This window comes from Argiope bruennichi, chromosome X1, assembly GCF_947563725.1.
Source record: "Argiope bruennichi chromosome X1, qqArgBrue1.1, whole genome shotgun sequence".
Lineage (NCBI taxonomy): Eukaryota > Metazoa > Arthropoda > Arachnida > Araneae > Araneidae > Argiope > Argiope bruennichi.
Window position 1 is genome coordinate 136,410,569 of NC_079162.1, and position 20,249 is coordinate 136,430,817.

Genomic DNA, 20,249 nt, shown 5'->3' on the forward strand with positions numbered 1-20,249 from the left:
AATTTCTTGAGTGGTCCAGCTAATATGACAGAAGATATTATTCTAATAGTGTTCGCTGAAGCTAGAATCAAAGGATATAGTTGTATAGCATACTTTCAAAACCCCAGTACATTAGAGACATACTTCACATTATTCAAGACCAAAGTAGTTCCTCCATAGAAAATAACTCTTCCTCGCTTAGAATTGATGGCAGCTAACAGTGCTTCAAGAACAGAGAGCAATTTGAAGACTCTTTTTAAAATCAAGGAAAGCTATATTTATTGTTTTAGTGATTCTCAAATAGTGCAACAATGGATAAAGTGCTCTGCCAATAATTGGAAAATTTTTGTGGCAAATCGTGTTAAAGAGATACAGAATTTAATCGCTCCTTCTCAGTGGCAATTTTGCAAGGGAACTGAAAATCCCGCATTTCTTGTGTCTCGAGGTACAAAACAAAGATCTCATGAACAATGAAATTTCGTTTCATGGTCCACCTTGGCTAATGTATGGTAATTTTAATAATCAAAGAATTTAGTCTATTTTAAATCATAAAGAAATCTATCTTGAAGAACAACGAAAGATTGTAGTGTACACCTCTTCTACTAATCAAAATGAATTTGACATCCTCGCAAAATTCTCATCCTGGAATAAGCTCAAATGTGTATTGGCATGGTGTTTTAAATTTATGAACAATGCCAATTCTTCATCATTAAAAGCTGGAGGAGTTTTAACTGTTTTTGAACATGATAAACCTACCAATGCTATCGTGAGTTCAGAAAGGCGAATTTAAAGAAGAAATCTCGGTTTTAAGAGCAGGGGAAAATATCGTCTCTAGTAGTAGAATTATTTCTTTCCATCCCTTTTTGGATAACGAAAATATTCTGCGTGTTGGGGGTAGGGTAAAGACAGCAAACATACCTGAAAATCAAAAACATTAGTAATTCTTCCTAAAAAATATCATGCAACCAATAATTACGCATTTTCATGAAATATATCTTCATGGTGGTGCGTTACTTACTACGACTACTATCTGTCAGAAATATTGGATAATTAACTGTAGAGAGTATGTAGAGACACAGTATGTAAAGTTACCAGGCACTGTATAAAATGCTTCAAGAATCGCACAACTACTACTTCTCATATAATGGCCAGTCTTCAACAGCTAGAGTTGTGCCAAGTAGAGCTTTTTCAAAAGTAGGCCTTGATTACGCAGGTCCCTTCCCTATGAAACCCCACAATGGACGAGGAGCGAGACCGATTAAAGGTTATGTTTGCCTATTCATATTCTTTCCTTCTGAAGCAATACATCTGGAAGGTGTGAGTGATCTCCAGAAGTGTTTTTAGCATCATTTAGAAGATTTGTGGCCCATGGGGGCAAACCGAAGGAAACGTTTTCTGATCATGGAACTAACTTCATTGGTGCAGATCATGAACTGAAGAGGTTTATGGTATTAATTCTATCATCTGAAAATTTCCAAAATTATTTGGCACAAGAATACATCATATGGAAATTCAATGCTCCCTCTGCCCTTCATATTTCTTGGATCTTTGGGAGAATGGAATAAAGTAAACGAAAAATTACTTGAAACGAACAATTGGAGCACAACTGCTCACTTCTGAAGAGTTTCGCACCTCAATAATTCAAACTGATTCTTGTTTGAACTGCAGACCTATTGTGACAATCTCCAACGTTCCCACTGATTTGGATCCTTCGACACCTGGTTACTTCCTTACTGGGACTGCGCTCGCAACCATTTCTGAAGCTAATGCACTCAATGATAAAATATAATCTAGTACACGTTGGTCATCAGACTATCTTTCTCAGTTGCAAGGATTGTGTTAAGCGGCAAAGAGACAACTCAAATTTGAACGTTGGTGACTTGTGCTAGTGAAAGATGATAATTTACCACCCTTAACGTGGCGCTTTGGTAGAGTAATTAAACTCTAACCAGGTGCTTATGGAAAAGTGCGTGTTGCGGACCTAAAAACTAGGAACGGTGAATTCAAACGTCCCATCAGCAAATTTTCAAAATTACAATTTTGCCATTCTAATGATTGATGATTCTAAAAAAAATAAAAAAAAAATAAAAAAAAATAAAAAAAAAAATCGCATTATATACTATTATATTACTAACCATTTCGTATTTTAGTTTCTTGAAAGTGTATATTGTGTCTGGGTCCTTGTATGTATCTTAACAATTTTTTTTATTTTTATCTTTCAACTTTTAATTATTGTTAAAGAAACTGAAATTAACATTTTTTAATATTATTTCTGTAATGCATCATTCAATATCTGTTAAATGTCTTTGTTAGTATTGAATATTATATAGTTCTTGATAGAAAGCTTGTGATGAACCTTTGTTCATCGCGGGTCAGTATGTTGAGAGTCATAATGCAACTGGTAGGTGGTGCTGTTGTGCAACAGATGTGATCATAAGAAGCAACACTCAAGTAGAGCACTTGAATGAAGGTCGCTAGTCTTGACGCGTCAGATTTTCTGCGTTTGTGTCTACTGTCTATTTTAGTGTCGTGTTTGTGTCGTAAAATAAACTATTTTAAAAACTTGCAAGCTTCCTCAGAAGATCATCACGACTCTGATACAACTGAGGTAATTCTTGACCACTCAAATAGTAATCTGGAATTTTCAGTCTTTAAATATTAATTTTAATTGAATATATAGATGATGGTTTGGAAATTTAAAACAAGGCATGAAAATTAAAATAGATTGCCAAAAACTTTTCTAGATAAATAGCAGAAAAAATTTCTTCAGCTACTCAAAATTTAATGAATTCAAAACAATCAACAATGGAAGCAGGATTAAAGTAATAAATTAATAAAATTTGCCATTTTTTCAATTTTAGTTTAATTTGCATGCTTACTTTTGTGACAAAAGTAAGCATGCAAATTGACTTTTTTGTTTTGTTTCAAATCAAACATTTTAAAATTAAATGTTTATTGTTTTGTAATAATTTCTAAATAAAGTTTAATACTCTTTTATAACTCAACTATTATTAAAATCTAACTTCTGCAGCTTTTTAATCTAGCTACAACAGAATTTGTTCTTTTCCCTTGAAAAGAATCTTCACAACTGCTTTGCATACTGACATCTTACATTCGTGATTAAGCGGATATCAGCTTTATCATAATCCTCAATGCTTTAGAGATTTAGAAGGAGAGAGGGCAAGGGTTGGAAAATTGAACTCGGAATGAGATTTAGAAAATTATAGTATGCCTTTAGAATGCTCATTCATTAAAAATTTTAAAACGCAATAGCTAGCCAATTTCGGGAAAATGGCCCTCATATTTTTGGCATAGCTAATATAGTAATAATATGTCGCAACGCTGAGCGTCTGGACAGCACATTCGTTAAGGCGTTGGATTAACGTTCACAAGGCAGGAGTTCGGTCCTGGGATAGTGTTTTTTGCTTTTTTTAAATCTATTTTCGTTCAAAATTAGTTCAAATTAATTTAACAATTTACAAATTGTTTTAATTAACATATTTTTTTTATCTTTAAAGCAAAAATAAATGTTTATTCTCCTAATCCAAGAATTATAATTTAATTTTTACAAGGAAAATAATAATAAATTTATATGCACTTATTAAAAAAATACTCAAAATTACTTAAATAAACATTTAAAGATGGTTTTAATTATTATGTTATTTTTGTATACAAAAGTAAATGTTTTGTCTTTTAATACTTGAAATATAATTTAAATTTTAAGCGATAATAATTAATTATATGAATTCGTTTTTCTTTAAAAATTATTTAAATAAATCAATAATTTATAGACAGTCTCAATTATAATGTAACTCCTGTATAATACATAAATAAATGTTCGTTCACCTAATACTTGAATTATAATTACTGTCATCATAAAAATATTTCATCAATTTTATATGACATACAAGAACCAGAATGATGATTACCGAAAAAACACTGGAAACAAGATACATTCTGACATCTTGCACAACTAATAAATAATAATTATCCGCGAAAAAAAACATTAAAAGGATCGATTGGAAAATAAACCATTTATTTTCAAAAAATATTCGTCTTTTTTCAGAAAATTGGACAGCCTATTAAGCATATCGTATCATATCGTAAAAATTGTGGACCATCTGCCTTTATACTACATAACTTAATACCTGCTTTCTGCTTTTTCTTTTCGAATATTAATAATGTGAACGTTCGCTGATATATTTAATGAATCATCACCTGTTCTCTTTAACTTTCGATACAAATACGGCTTCATTAAGTCACATGAAATAATTTGTCATTATTAAAATTCAAACATTTAAAACTTAATGATTTTAAAATGATAATAGTTATTAAATTATTTTTTACCATTAAGATTATGTTCATAATTACTTTAACACTTGGAAATTAAATTACAATTCAAGTAGTATGAATGAGCATAATTCTTGAATAAAAAATTAATTACATATTAAGTGACACATTTTGTAAATTATTAATTTTATTTACATAATTTTTATAATTTTTCGAAAAACGAAATCATATTTTTAATTAATTTTCTTCTGAAAATTAGTAACATTTTAACTAAAATCATCTGTAAATTGTTAATTTAATTCAAGTAATTTTGAAGTTTTTTTTAAAAAGCAGATATAAATCTATAATTATTTTTCTTCCTAAAATTAAATTATAATGTAAGAATTAGAAGAATGAACATTCATTTTTTTCCATAAAAAATGATAAACATATTAATTAAAACTATTTGTAAATTGTTAAATTAATTTGAAATAATTTTGAAAGAAATTACAAACTTTAAAAAAAATACAAATACACTAGCCCAAAGCCGAACTCAGGTCTCAAGAATGCTAATCCAATGCTTTACACTGAGTGTTCTGTCCTGATGCTCAGCGGAGCGATGCATTATTTGTATATAAGCTATGCTGTAAGTGTGGGAGCCATTTTCTCGAAAATGGCTGGCTATTGCGTTTTAACATTTTAATGAATGAACATACTACAGGCATACCACTATGATACAAAATCTCATCCTGGAATCAATTTTAAACTCATGGCCTGCTCTTGTTAATCTAATGTCTTACGGAATAAAAAAAAAAAAAAAACTTTTGTTATAAAGAATATCTTACACATATATGAATTATGAATTAAAATGAAATGTAAACTACCTTTTGATTTGATGAAGTTGAGAAAACATGAATTAAATTAGAAATTATCTGTGAAGCACTGGTTCCAGGAGCATATGGTTGGGATGGAACTGGAGGCAATGCCGGTTGATTCAATGGTGAAAGAACTGGAGCTGGACATTCCAACAGACAATAATGGCAAAGTGTTGTTAAACCTTCAATAAGGGTAATCAAATAGTCAGGAGGCATAGGAACTGGTCTTCTAGAATGATCATTCACTTGAGAGCTGCTACTGCTATTGCTGCCTCTAAGAAGTTAAGATTTAAAACTTTTATGCACTTGTAAGAAACTACTGATAACATTCCTGTATAATAAATTTCATAAAAATCTTGCAATGGTTTAATTTAACAGAATCAAATTTTTAATATTTCTGTAAAATGAACAATAATGAAGAGCAATAATAATAATAAAGCCAAAATCATAAAAAATCATAACAAGTTATGTAAATATAATTTAAAAATACTATTTTGAAATTAGACACCAAACAACACATATTCAATTTTATTTAATAACTTGAAGTCTGCCACATTTATTTACCCATATGAATAAATCCAATATCAAAACTTTGGTACGGAACTTGGAGAATTTTTCAAAGTACTGTGCAAATTTTAGATAAAAAACAGATAACCAGCCAGTCAGTTGAAATCTAAACTAGGTTGCTTATATTAACTAAAAACAAACAATCAAAATTATGAGAGTAAATGGTAAAATAATAATAATAATAATGTAAGTTTATATACCTAAATTTGCATCTAGTTCAATAGATACGTCCACTATGCTTTGTATTAATTGCTAATGAAAACCGAATTGCAGGATTAAGCATTAACAATGGAGGTGGTATCTTATAATTTCATTAATAAAATCTATCACTAGAGGAATCTGCAATGAAGTTTATAATAAAAAAAACTCTCAAGAGAAATTGTCACTTTATTTTTGACATTTTAGGGAATTCCAATTAATTTAAGTAGTCAATTGAGTGTCCACCATGTTAACAGTTCCCACCAAATATCTTTGTTACAGAAACAGATTTCGATAGGGAAGATTCATTTCGAATAAGAGAAATCGGACAGAAGTGTGGAAGTTATGTTTTTCTTGGCGTCAATTTGGAGCGATAAAAAAAAAAGCTGTTGAAAATTAGCCTTTACGCTTTAGCTGCAGTTGCACCCGTCTTTAGTCTTTATATTCGCTTAGCCTACTTCTTTTATAATTTATTAACCTTTCCTCTGGTTAATATTAATTGAATTTCATTATTTGGTATTTCAATCTACAGGCTTATCAAAGAAAGAAATGTCACTGGTAATTTCAGTTTGGAGAATTTACAAAATTATAGTGCCAAGCTTTCAAGTGAAGGGATTTCCAAAGAATGCGAAGGAAACAAATTATCCTTATGTTGAAAAACTTGAAAACACTTATTGGGGAAAGGATGGGGTTTTAGAAGAGTTAATGGATGAACTGGTAACTAAAACTGGGAGCAATGATTCGCAAGAAATGGAATCTTATGAGAGTGAATTAGATTTTTTTAAAAAGAAGTTACACAACTGGAACTTGATCTTTGGGAAATAGTTCTAACATTTTGAAATAAGATAATTTTGTATTCTTTTAATCATAATTAATATATTTTTATGAATAAAAAGTTTTAGAATTGCTTCTTTGTTTCATTTCCATTAGTTTAATAACTTCTTATAAAAGATTCTTTAATTTTATTTATTTCCTGCAACTATGAAATCTGCTTCTGATAAATTTTTAATATTTTATATTTTCTCATTAATGCATTGTTCCTGATTTTTAGCATTCATCTTTGTGTCGATAGTGGAAAAACTTTAGCTTAACATTCTTTTGATTGTCTTAATTTTTTAAGTTCTGTTTTGATTTTTTCTCTTTTCCTGATTAATACTGTTACATTTTTTGGCAGATTTGACTAAAAATAAAGCATAAAATTATTTGGTTAAACAACTACTGATTAATTAATTTTTTATAATTGTTATGATTAATAATTTAAGTTATGGAAAGTGAAACAAATAAAGAAACAATAGATTCTAACATTTATAAATATTTTTACATACACGAACCTCTTCTCTTAAAAACTTCATATATTCACAATATAAATATGCTTTTTATAGATTAAATGAATTGCTTTAAAAACTTTTAAACTTACCTTCCTTTTAATTTTTTTAAAAAAATACAGACTCGTTATTCCTACTTGAGGGCAAAACTTAACATAAATAATATTTGAAGTGTGACAGATAGTAACAAATAATTAAATCTGACAAACTGTAAGGAAATACATCTGTTTCTAAAGTTTCATTATTACTTTTAAAATAAACGGACTACAAAATCAACTGTTTTTATTTTTTTTATTTACATACAGCGAATGTTGTTTTGCTTTTCCTATTTTGTCATGAATGTTTAATGATTTACTTTAAGAGCCACAAAATATAATTATAAAAGCATTTTTCAAATGATTTTCATCTAAAACTAAAGACCCATTCAGTAAAAATTTTTAAATCATAATATATTCTTATAACTTTTTCTAATTAGGAAACTTTTATTTAATGTCTAATCTGAAATTTAATGAAGTACTTGTTGCAAATCAAAAGGTAGATTACTTTTTAACAGATTAAATTGAATTGATTACTTTTTAAACTGATAGGTATATAGAACTGGAAAATACAGAAATCCATTTCAAGAACATATCTTTAAAACATTTGAAACTTTTTAAGCAAATTATACTCAGCTGTTTGCATTGGAAAAATGAAACTGGTTATTGGTTTCGAACTCTTTTTCTCTGGAAACTGTACTGAAGATTTTAATCAATTCAGCAGGAAACTTCGAATTTCAATATTTTTAAAGGAAATAATATATTTTACGGATTCAGTACTTTATTTTCATCGAAATTATTGAATTATTTTCATTGAATTTACCGGTATAATTCAATTATCTCCTGTCGAAACCATTGACAAAATTTAAAACGAGAGAAAAAAAACTCAATGATTTAAGTTCTTGCACATAATGCAAAATAATAATTATAAGAAATTTAACTCACACATTTAAAAGAAAAAGGAATTCCTGTGAATTTAAAAATAGCGATTATATTATGCTATATTAAAATAATTAGAGGTTAGTACGATTTTATTTCTTTTCAGGAATTCCATCAGCTTATGCAATTGTAAACAACTAATTCTATTAAATATTTAAGGTCAAATATTATCCAAAACTATAATGATATGAAGATTATATCACATTATAGGAACAGCATTACACTTTTTTTAAATAAAAAAAAAATGAAAAACAAGAAATTTGTTAAGGCTTGTTTTCTCACCTTGTTTTGTTTGCATAGCTTTGCGACGTAATTCCAGGAAGCTAAAAACTTACCCACGTTACTGCAATATAGAAGAAAGAATATTTAACGAGATTTCTTCTACTCAGGTGCAACGATTGTGATAATAGAATAGAAGCTTACAAAACTAATGGGTTCAAATCGCATTTCATGGGCTGTGAACGAAAATGTGAAAGAGAAACTGAAGGACATTGGGAGTGAAGAATTTTTAACTCCAAACTGCTAAATAGAATGTAGGAATATAGCAGGAGTATGTATAAACTTCGGGAAGTTAATTATGTTTTAGAAACTCGTGATATTGAAAGTTACAAAAAGTTAATTATGTTTTAGAAAGCTCGTACATATTGAAAGTAAGTTACAAATCAAATTTTGATTTTTAAAAATATCTAAAAATTGATAGTATGATAGATGCTACTTTTGTGTTCGGAAAATAGTATATACTTCAGAGAAAATAAATACATAAAAATTTCGAAAAGGTCTTAAGCGTACTTACTAATGAATATTTTACTTTATATTAGAATATAAACAACCTTTTATAAAATTTATGAAATAAATACGACTGATGATACTATCGTTTTTACGTTAAATTAGATAGGTCACCTAGCATTTACTCCAGAGAAACTCATTTTAACTGCTTACATAAATTTTAAACAAATTAAAAGAAGACGAACAACTTTTTTTCATGAATTGATTCTACTTTAGATTTCTTAATTGATTTTTCCCCCCTCTACTATGAAATCGTTAGACACACAAATAATTATTCAGTTTCTCCGTTTGTTTGGTGTTGTTCTTTGTATATATACGACTGGAATATTTTCAAGATTCTTCGCATTCAAATAATTTTGAGCTTAGTAAATTATTTTTTGAATTTATTCTCAAAAATTAAATGTAATAATATCATACATCGCCAATTTGGCGCTAAACTACCAACGCGAAATGAACTCTGTTTCTATAGCGACTGCCATAAATAAAAACATTTGGCGGGAAGTGTTCTCGTGGTGGACACATAATAGTATGCTATATGATATTTATTTAAAGTGTTTCTTTTTGTTCCCAATATTTGAAACTTTTATTTTGAAATGATAATGTCACAAGGAATCGCAGTTTTTAGGCATTTATTATGGCTGTTATGTGTTTTTCCCCTTTTATACTCTCATAATTAAAATATACAAAGACTAAATATTGTAGAGGTAAAAATAAAAAATAAATTCAACTTTAAAATCTTAATAGCTGAATGCCGATATGTGATATCAAAAGGCAGTCTGCCTGTTGATATGAATGTAGTTTAAATATACAACAAACTAGATGGAAGACATTTTATAAGTGGTCTGTCTTTATTACAGATATGTATGTACTTTAATATAGATATGTATGAAACTTTGGTCAAAATCCATCAAAGAGCACTTTTTCAATAATCGATTTAAAAAGAAATTCGCAACATTTTAACAAAGACTATTTCAGTGTTCCAATCAGATAAAATGAAAAGATAGCATACATTTCACAGTACGCATATAAAAATACATGATTACAATATGTATAGTAGCGAAAAAAATTGTATTACATGTTTGAGTTAGATTGTGAATTCATTTGAAATTTCCAACGGTAACACCTATTTTTGTAGACATATTTCATAACTAATTCCAACTTTCTCACAGGAAATCAAATTTTATTAGTCTAACTATATTCGTTTTGGAATTAATAGGCTAACAAAATTAAGATTCTTTACAGTTAAATTATGAAATTTTATTCATAATTTGAAAAGTAATATTGGTATTGGCCAGAAATCTTTTTGTTTTAGTAATAATATAAGTAAGAAATAGTTTTCATTTAAAAATAAATTTCAGCAGAGATATAATTCATTAACAGAAATATAAATTCAAAAGTAATCTTTCTTTACATACCAAAAACTATATCTTATCCCAAATGCATCCGATCTAAGAATAAACTGGGCTCAAATAAAAATTTTAAATATTGAAGCGCAATCCATACGAATATCGAAATGCATACACTGTTCGAAAAATAATAACACTTGTTAAAGTTTTTTATGAAGGCATTCAAGATTAATTTATAACAAAATGAAACGGAAATGTTTTGTTGAATTCAAAATTCGAATGACATTCGCTTTTAAGTTACTATTTCAAAATAAACAAATAAACGTACAGGAAAGATCGAAGTTCTTAAAGTATTGCAAATGAATTTGGAAATTTACAATACTTCTGATCAGTTTTAAAAAAGGAGCATCTTAACCTAAATATATAATTATTCCATTTCAAGAATTTTTAAATAACAAATCTAAAAGCCCTATATACGCGTTCTTAGTTTTTCATTATAATTATTTTATGATCTTTTTGGTAAATTACATATAATGGCACTCTTATATTTTTAAATTGCTTTTATACCAATTTTCGATTCGTTTTAAATATTTTTTAGATTCCAATTAATATACTTGATTGATAACTTGTTTTTTTCTTTGCTATTCTTATTATATTCATTTTTATCTGACATTCAATCAAAACGATTATAATATAAAACCATCTTACATAATTATTCTGCATCAAGCCAAATTTCCACTCACATCTGAAGTAGTAAAATATATGATAAAGACACTTTTTATAGGGGAAAAAAATTACGCACATGATAAATGCTTTAATAATATGGAATAAATATATAAACCTTCAGTTCTGAATGCACATCTGGTCATCGGAAAATTTATGTCACTGTCTGTATTTGCAAGCTTTTTTTTTAGCATAAAAATATCCAATTTGTGATTTGCGTTCCATATTAATAGAAAAAGCAAATATCCTGCGGCTGAGAATTTTTATTATGAAACCTGTGGTATTTAAAAAGCATCTTCATAGAGCACTAAAGCAAGATTAAACTTTGGTCTACATTAACCAATATATAAAATGCTACATCATTTTATTTAAATTTCTATACAATAATGTAGCATTTCATGAAATTAAATCATAAATGACTATAAAGCAATGATAATTGAAACATTACACAATAATAAAGAAATAAAATATAAGGAAAACTTACAGCAAATCTTACTTTTCTCTAGGAAGAAAGTTATTAATCTTACCACTAATGATAAACTTTTGTTAAAGCAATACATCATTTATTTTATTGTTTTCACTCATAAAAGAAAACTTATGATTTTAAATTTTAGCACTGTGTTTTGTAACTCAAACTTAAAAACAAATTAGATTAAGCTTAACAATTTTCTTGAATAGCAATTTTTCTCATAAATCCAAAGTTTTAAGATGGCTTTTACAAACTCATATAAATAAAAACTCTCCAGCCGAAATTTACAAAAAAACTAAAAGCCCAACTATTTAAATAAGACAACCTTTTTTTTTTATAGCTGAAAACACAAAACACCCTAGACCTTCCAATAAAATCATAGTACATAAATCGAACATAATATCATAGGAATTCATTTAAGACATTAAAAAAAAACTGTACTACTATTAGCAATTTTGAAAGTGCAATTCTAAATATGTAAACAATCTCTCATGAAACTTTTAAACATAACATTTTTATAAAATGTTATGTTTAAGTTTTTAAAGGGCCATTTTATTTGATTACATGATGAACAACAGAAGAAGAAATCCTGATACTTTGCTTTATTCTATGGCTTTATTTAACTACCCATATCAATTATTTCATTAGATTTATGATGCGATTATGAGTAGTGAAAATATTCAATGCATTTAATTTGCATGTTATCGTGTATATAATGGTAAAATGAATATTTAAACACATTATAGATAAAATACAGTTAAAAAACTGCCATCAGTGAATAAATAATATTAGATGGAGTAAAAACATTCCTCTTCAGAAAAAAGCTTTCAAAGTTCTCGCTGAAGACCTTCAAATTAAAAAACAGAAATATCAGCAAGAATTCGTCTATAATATGTATAGTTTAAGTTACTTTTGTAATATTTTTTCTGATGTCACTCGGAAACAGTAGGATAACATCGATAATATAATTTTGATCACATGTTAAAATTACAAGCTTTTGTAAAAGAATACAATAGTCAAGAGGAGCACTCAATTTTCTTGAATAGTGTTTAATATTATAAAGATGGTTGTATTTATAACTGTAACTGCATGAACAAATTCTTACACTCTCTTTATAGACAAAATCAGAGTAAGCAAATAAATAAAATGATGCTAATAAATATCTTGTAACACCCAACACGCAGATACAAATGGGGAAAAAAAAGTTCAACTCTATACACATACACCTATACCTAAATACACACAAAAAAATGATCGTACAACAAGCATAGTATTAAAACGGTTATTAAATGAGTGCCTCATAAAAATTCTCAAATTACTTTAGATAATAATGAAAGATAAATACATATGGATCATAGAAGAATGAGTCCTTTATCTACCCATTATATAATTGTATTGATTGCAGGCACAGGGTTATAGGACAGTGTTCAATGAACAATGAAAAAGATAACAGCATAAAGGTGATGTAGCAACACTGTTGTATAGCATACGGTGAAAAGCATCCATTTGTTTCTGATAAAATAATATACTCAAATAACACTAATATTCTAAAGAAATAAACTAGTGCAGTTTATAATAAAATTATCCCCTGATATATATATAATTTTTATTTTACTTATTTTTTGTAAATGCAATGGACTATAATCTTCCTTAACTACTACAGGTTTTAATTCTCCAGGACTTGTAATAATTATAAAGCTTTAAGCAAAAATAATAAAATAACTAACAGAAATTCGTACAAATTTATATGTAAAAAAAGCTCAAGTAGACAGATAATTAAATACAATTTTCAAATTGATATACTTACCAATTTAAAAATTTAAATATTAAAGCTAAACACGGTAAAGAAATATTTTTTAAAAAGTAATGTGTTACCTTTCTGAAGATGATATCCAAAACATTTTCATAATATTTTCTAAATTTATGCATAACTGGTTTACAACTGTCATGACTAATCGAGGAAGCCAGCGCCCAACAAAAGATAAGGCAGATGTGACCAGCGACAACCAGTGAATATGTAGATGTACGTTATGTTCCTGTCGTAAAGCTGTAAGTATGGTGCTTAAAAACATGGATTGACATGGAATCGGTACACCTAAAGGAAGTCAGTTAAATATTAATATTTAATTCAAGCAATATAAATTGATACAGTGATTAGAATAAGGATTTCAACTCCGTGGTGGAATTATTAAAGAAAGGTCTTTATATTAGCAATATTATAACATAATCCTTATTTCAGAAATGAAACTGGCAATGATTTGGAAACTTCAATATATTAATTTCTAACACTAATTATCAATTAAAAATACAGTTCACTTAAAAGTTTACTATTAGTAACAAAGATTTCTTAGTCATCAATTAACATTTACAGATATTTTATCGAATATTAAATCTGAAGTGGAAGATTAATATGTGTCATAAGATGCCTGCAATCTTCAAATGATTCCTAATGACTACTTATCATCACATGAAGTCAAAGAAATCAAGTGCATTTGTAAAATAATAATAAATATATACACTTTTAAAAAACTAAAGTTATTAACCTATTTTTGAGATTCTTATTAACGAGATGACAATCAATGAATTATTTAAATTCGGCCAGCTTTAAATAAATGCTTTAGTTTCTCAAATGAAACTAATGTAACTGGCTTCGATGAAATAATTTAAAATACAATTCAGTTATACCTAAAATTACCGATTCGATTCGAGTATCGAAATTAAATATATCAGATTTAAATATTTCATTTTTAATTGAGCTAGCAGATTCTAATTCCCCTATGCCATGTCAAACCGATATATTAATTTGAAGCGAACTTCTTTTTATATTTTAAAACCATACAATATAATTTAAGGAAGGAAATGTAATATTAAAAAATTCAAAATTTGGCTATGTAATTATATGCACTCTTCCTCAGTTACAAAAACAAACCACATGTTTTATAAGGGAGTAAATCTCAGATGCAACAGCAAAGATTTTCTTTGAACTGGAATCCTTCCTAGAAGATTCTACAGAAATTACTAAAAAGTGAAGAGGAAATTTACTGTGAGGAACATGTTGTTAGAGCCTGCAAAAGAGATCACACGGAAAAATTTATAAAAGATGGGATAATATGGAAGACATTAAAAACGAGGTTAGAGACAAGATGAACAATTACATTCCCCATCACGCCATATACAAATCAGAGTCCACCCTATTAAGGATTATCTTCAATGCAAGTGCGAAAAAAATTTGCAGGCTTTCTCTAAATTGCATTTTATTTAATGAAAAAATTATTCAATAAGATCTCTTTTCCACAGCAGTAGATTTAGAAAATATAAGTAAGTGTTTAGTCCAGATATTAAAAAAATGTACAGCTAGATACATATTGACCCTAATTAAAGGGATTTGCAAAGAATAGTTTGGAAGACAAGTGAAGATGTTCCAGTCAAAGCTTACAAACTATGTAGTGTAAGCTATGGGGCAGTTCCTGTGCTATTTTTAGCTCTTTGCACATTTAAAGTTTTAGGAGAAGAAGGGAGAACAGATTTTCCTGATGCAGCAGATATGCTTTGCTGTAACATTTATATGACTGTCTGGATAGGCTCCATTAAAGGATGCTAAAAAAAACTCCAAGCCCAAATCTCTCAACTATTCTCGAGAGCTGAATTTGAATTACACAAATTGGAATCAAATAATCCAGAACTTTTGAAAGATTTATCTGCATCATCATATTCATTTGATAAGGAATTTCAGGATACCCCAACGAAAACATTGGGTATGCTCTGGAAACCAAAAGTTGATTGCTTTATATACAAAGTAAAGATCAGTGACAAAGTCAGCTTCTCAAAGAGTTTTCGGTGTTACAAAGACTAAGATATTTATTCAAAGCTTTTGGAAAAATAGAAATAGAAAATGGATGGAATAATAGAAATAAATGAAATAATAGAAAAACTTTATCTAACATTATCAGAAGTAAACAGCTTAAAATTTCTCAGGTATATTCTCAGAAATTTACTATCTGGAACAGTTTGTATTCAGATATACGATTTTTCCATTGCATCAGAGCATGCCTGTGCTGCTGTTGTCTACATCAAATGTTCATCGAATCTAGACAGTTTTAAATTAGGCTATTATGCAGTAAGTTCAGAGTGGCTCCATTGAAAACACCATATCCAGAATAGACTGTCTGTAGCTTTACTATTATCCGGTTTAGTATTAAAAATTGTGCCAATTTTACAATTACCTATTCATAAAATTTGATTGTGAACGGATTCAACGATCGAGCCTCATAACCTCAAAACATTTGTCAAAAACAGAGTGGCGGAGATCCAAACACTTTCAAAAGATTGTTAGTGGACTTAATTTCTAGATTGTCCTGACTTAATTTCTAGCGACTGCAATCAGATGAACTTTGAAAGAATGAAATGTGGTCCTTGGATCCAGATTTACAAAATGATGAATCCAAGGGTAGTCGTCTCCTTTCGCTTAATGACTGAACTCCAAATTTTAATGATGAACGCTTTAATTTTACTAATATTTTCATAAAATTAGAATTTTTAGCTTTATTTTTAGGTTCATTAACATCATCAAAACTAAGAAATCTTGTAATAAGATGAGTAAGTATTTAACTGCATAGAGGTTAAAAAGAAACATTGAATTTTCAGCTGAAGTTGCACAACTGAGCGAGTTCAGAGCAGAAATTGCTGCTTTTTAAAAAGGCAAAGGTGGTTTAAAGCAAGTAAGTTAAGGGATTTAATTCCTTTTTAAATAAGAATTCATTATTCAAAGTTGGTGGAAAGCTGAATAATGTTGACTTATCATTTGAAGCAAAACATGAAATAATATTGCTGAATAAACATAAATTTACTAAATTATTTTTGAACATTTTGTATAAGTTTCTCTATATTGGTGTTCAAGGTATAGTATAGTACTATATTGAATTAGAATGTAGCATTGGCTTATGGCAAGGGTATTTTTTCGTGGGAAACAGAACACAATTGCAATGGATATTTAATGCACACCCATTAATTCTGTTGTCAAATAATATTAATGATAATGAAGTTTCAACTTCTGGACATTAATGACTACATAAATCATTTACAACAATGAAATAAGTAGCAATTTAAAAAACAGTTAATGTAAAATGTTCGGTGCTATTAAAGGAGAATGATTTGCTTCCCTGCAAATAAACAATGACAAGAATTTTAGAAGTAAGCTAAAAAATACAGGTAAAGTCAGAAAAGATAAACTGAAAATTGCCAAAGGCATTTTCACGCCTTCAATTTCAAAAATATGTCAAAATAAGCAATTTTTAATGTAATATAATTTTACATCGCATTTGCTGAGAATATATGAGTTCTTTTGCAAATAATTCATATTTTTAAATGAATACCTGCAAAGTGCAAAAGAATTTTTGAGGCAAAAACAGTTACTATAAAGAATTGTAACTTTCTGTATATATTTAACAATTACTTGAGCTAAGATATGAATGTAATTTATATTAAATGAAATGTGAAAATTTCATAATTTCAACTGTTTTCTTTCAAATATGCAATCACTTTGCAAAAATCCTTATGTGATAGAAATAAATTGACTTCGTTTTTAGAGCCAATACTAAAAATAGCATTAAAAAATCAACAATCAAAATATTTGAAAATCAACAATCAACAATTTTCAAAAAGTGTTTCTTTTTCTTGCAGATCCGTGTTATTTAAAATACATTTAGGAATAACATTATTACCGAGAAATTTAATGTTTAACTAAGTAAATATTACAATGAATAAATATTGTTAGGAATTCGAAATATTGCTTACCCTGTGCAATATCCCTATAGCCAATCTCATGGGGATAATTTTTTCTAATATCTTTAGCGAATGTCTCTTAAACAATGCCCCCACCCACCGCTTTGGTGACAAAAATGAATCTAGATTATTCGAGAATGTTGACGAGAGCACCATTAGGACCAGTTTTCCAGTGTTTGTTCTAAAATATCCGATCTCCTGTCAAGAGAGCTATAAAATCAGAGCCAAGCAGACGAGAAAGTGGCAGTTGAGTTAAGCTCAAGCGAGTAGCTGAATGATGCCTCTCCAGTGTGTTCTCTTTGCTGTTATGGTTACTTATTACCCATTTTCAGCTTTTGTACTTCTGTTTCTGTTTCGTTTACGTTGTGTTACAAATATAACATGTTTCCGAGTAGAATCATGAGTCGCTATTTGTTACTACGCCAATTAGATTTTTCTACAAACACACATCGGAAGGATTAAAATTTTTTTTCAATAATATCAATACACTCCATTAAATTTTAGAATTTTGGAACGAAATTAATTATTTAACCTGAAATTCTACATTAAAAATTGCGAATAAAGTTGATATTTGACAAATTAAATATATTAAATAACAAACACTGAAAAAATGAAAATGTAATATTTAAGAAACCAATAAATGAGCAGAACAGAATGAGGTACAATAAAGTTTTTCAATATGCATATAAGGTATAAAACAGAAAACGAAGGGGGGGGGTAATGTAGTAGATATACACCTGGTTGAAATTTTGATGTAGAATTTTGGGTTGTAGATTTATAATTTGACTTCTTTTCTAAGGTATTATCAACAGTTTTCGAACCAACACCATTAATAGAATCTTTTTCTGCACCATTTTGGGACAATACAGTATCTTCGAGAACTATTAATGTGGCCATTAATCTCAATAAATGTACCTGAAAAAAAATGAGATTAAATTGTTTGGATTAGACAGGAACAAACAATAAATACATGAGCAATTTACTTTAATAAATAAATAATTACACCTACTGAGCTGTAAAGAAAAATGTAGTCAAATATTTTCCATTAGAATTAAAATTCAGAAACAAAAAGTAGCAATATTATTACTTTATTGACTATTTCAATCTAGCTCCATCTAAACAAAACTCTTACATTGAACTATTTTCTAACGTTTAATTTTGTATATTCTAATATTATGTCTTCTTTATCCACATTAAGAATGAGAAAGGGAGCAGCATTGTTTCATTATTAATAAAATAAATGCAGATTATATAAAACTTGAAATATAGATTCAAAAGTTAAAAAAAATTTTTTTTTAGTCATATGTTATGTCATAAAATACCAAATCAAAAATGTTGAATTATATTTTGCAATACTTGCAATTCTGCTAAATTTTATTAAGTTTATATGCTTAGATCAAGGATATAAAACTTAAATGTCAATGTGGACGAAATAAACAAGGCTTGAGTTTTAGTCAGCCGCAAAATCAAGTTTCACTTTCATTTGTAATTTTCTGTTGTTATTGAGAAATTTATTTGTCAATATTAACTATGCATAACATTAAAGAAATTAAATAACAACAAAATATTTATTTAAAAATCTTACATACTATTATGTTAGTTGAGCCGAAAAATATTCGTGACCTACGAGGAGCACGATACTTTGATTAATATTTTCATTTGTTATTAGTCGAGACTTTTTACAAATTTGCCAAATGAGCTCAAATTATTTTCTCTAGGCTTTAAAAAACAGAGGGAAATAGTGTATGATCAGTTAATGAAAAATTTATACACTGAACCAATTTTAAGGGAACAAATACATAATCAACAAACACATCCCAGTCTCATTTCTTCGCACCTGCACACAGTGGCGTAACTGGAGAGGGGCAGTAGGGCAAAAGCTCTAGGAGTCTTTAATTAAGGGGCGCAAAATTGAGGAAAAAACCAATTGCATCTAAATAAAAAGTACCTTAATTTATTTTTTTTTTACTCATTACGTACATTCTTAAAAAATAAAATGAAGATTTTCTTCCTGCTTAATTTCATTGCTGATATTGATAATCGAATCGCGACCGTTTGAATATAGTTTTGATCGATCAGCAAAAATTGATATATCGCCACGATATAAACGAATCATCTGGATAATATTTGATAGTATATTCTAGCCTCTTAATTAAAATGCGAAAAAAAAATCAACATAACAATAGATTTAATGCAAATAAATCTATTACAGCCTATATTTATTCACCAAACATTCCCACTAATCAGTAAAACAGATATTCAGAATTTCTACAAATTAACTGAATGCAAAAAGCCGGGAATAAATTTCATTAAAAATGAAAATGCTAAGCACAAGAATTATAAGCAATAAAAATTTTGCTGCGATGAAAGATGACATGGACAAAATAAACTATTAATCCGGTATTCCTGATTACTTATTCGAATAGGATTGAATTCATTTTGTTATAATTTTGAATTATAGATTAGTGAATAAAGAAACCTTGATAGTTTTTAAAAAATATTCTTCCATAAAAAATAAAAATCGGGCATGAGCGTCTTCAATTAATATACTGCCCAATCTTACTGATTCAGTTTAAGACATTCTTATAGCAAAATTTATTTAATATATCGTTTAACAGCTGCACGGTATTTCGCAATGAATGTTGAATCAAATAATTATCTACGGCTGCATAAGCTCACTGAATTCCAAACAGAAATAAAAGGTATAAATCTCAATAAATATCCAAAATATTTTCCTTCTGAAATTCATTGTAGGGATCTTTCTTTTATTTTTTTTAAAGGCTAGCATTCTAATCTCGCTATCTTCATTTAATATCAGAGTAATTTTGAAATTTTAATAAATTAATTTAAGTTTAATAAATTTCTTTATTATTCGGCATAAAAAGAAAGGATTTTAATCATTACTCTAATTTCATTTTTAAAAATATTTTCAATAATTGTGATATCGACTGCTGAAT

General features: G+C 28.2%; 1 protein-coding gene across 3 annotated transcripts in view; it reads right to left on the bottom strand.

Moving 5' to 3' along the window:
• Nucleotides 1–20,249, bottom strand: part of LOC129959090 (protein dopey-1-like) — a 213,554-nt gene that overhangs the window by 106,988 nt on the left and 86,317 nt on the right. For all 3 annotated transcript variants that reach the window (XM_056071898.1, XM_056071899.1, XM_056071897.1), the window contains exons 13-15: nt 18,030–18,207; nt 13,387–13,606; nt 5,133–5,397 (exon numbers count right to left, since the gene is read on the bottom strand). In XM_056071898.1, coding sequence (XP_055927873.1) covers nt 5,133–5,397; nt 13,387–13,606; nt 18,030–18,207 — 663 coding nt within the window. The remainder of the gene's footprint in view (nt 1–5,132; nt 5,398–13,386; nt 13,607–18,029; nt 18,208–20,249) is intronic.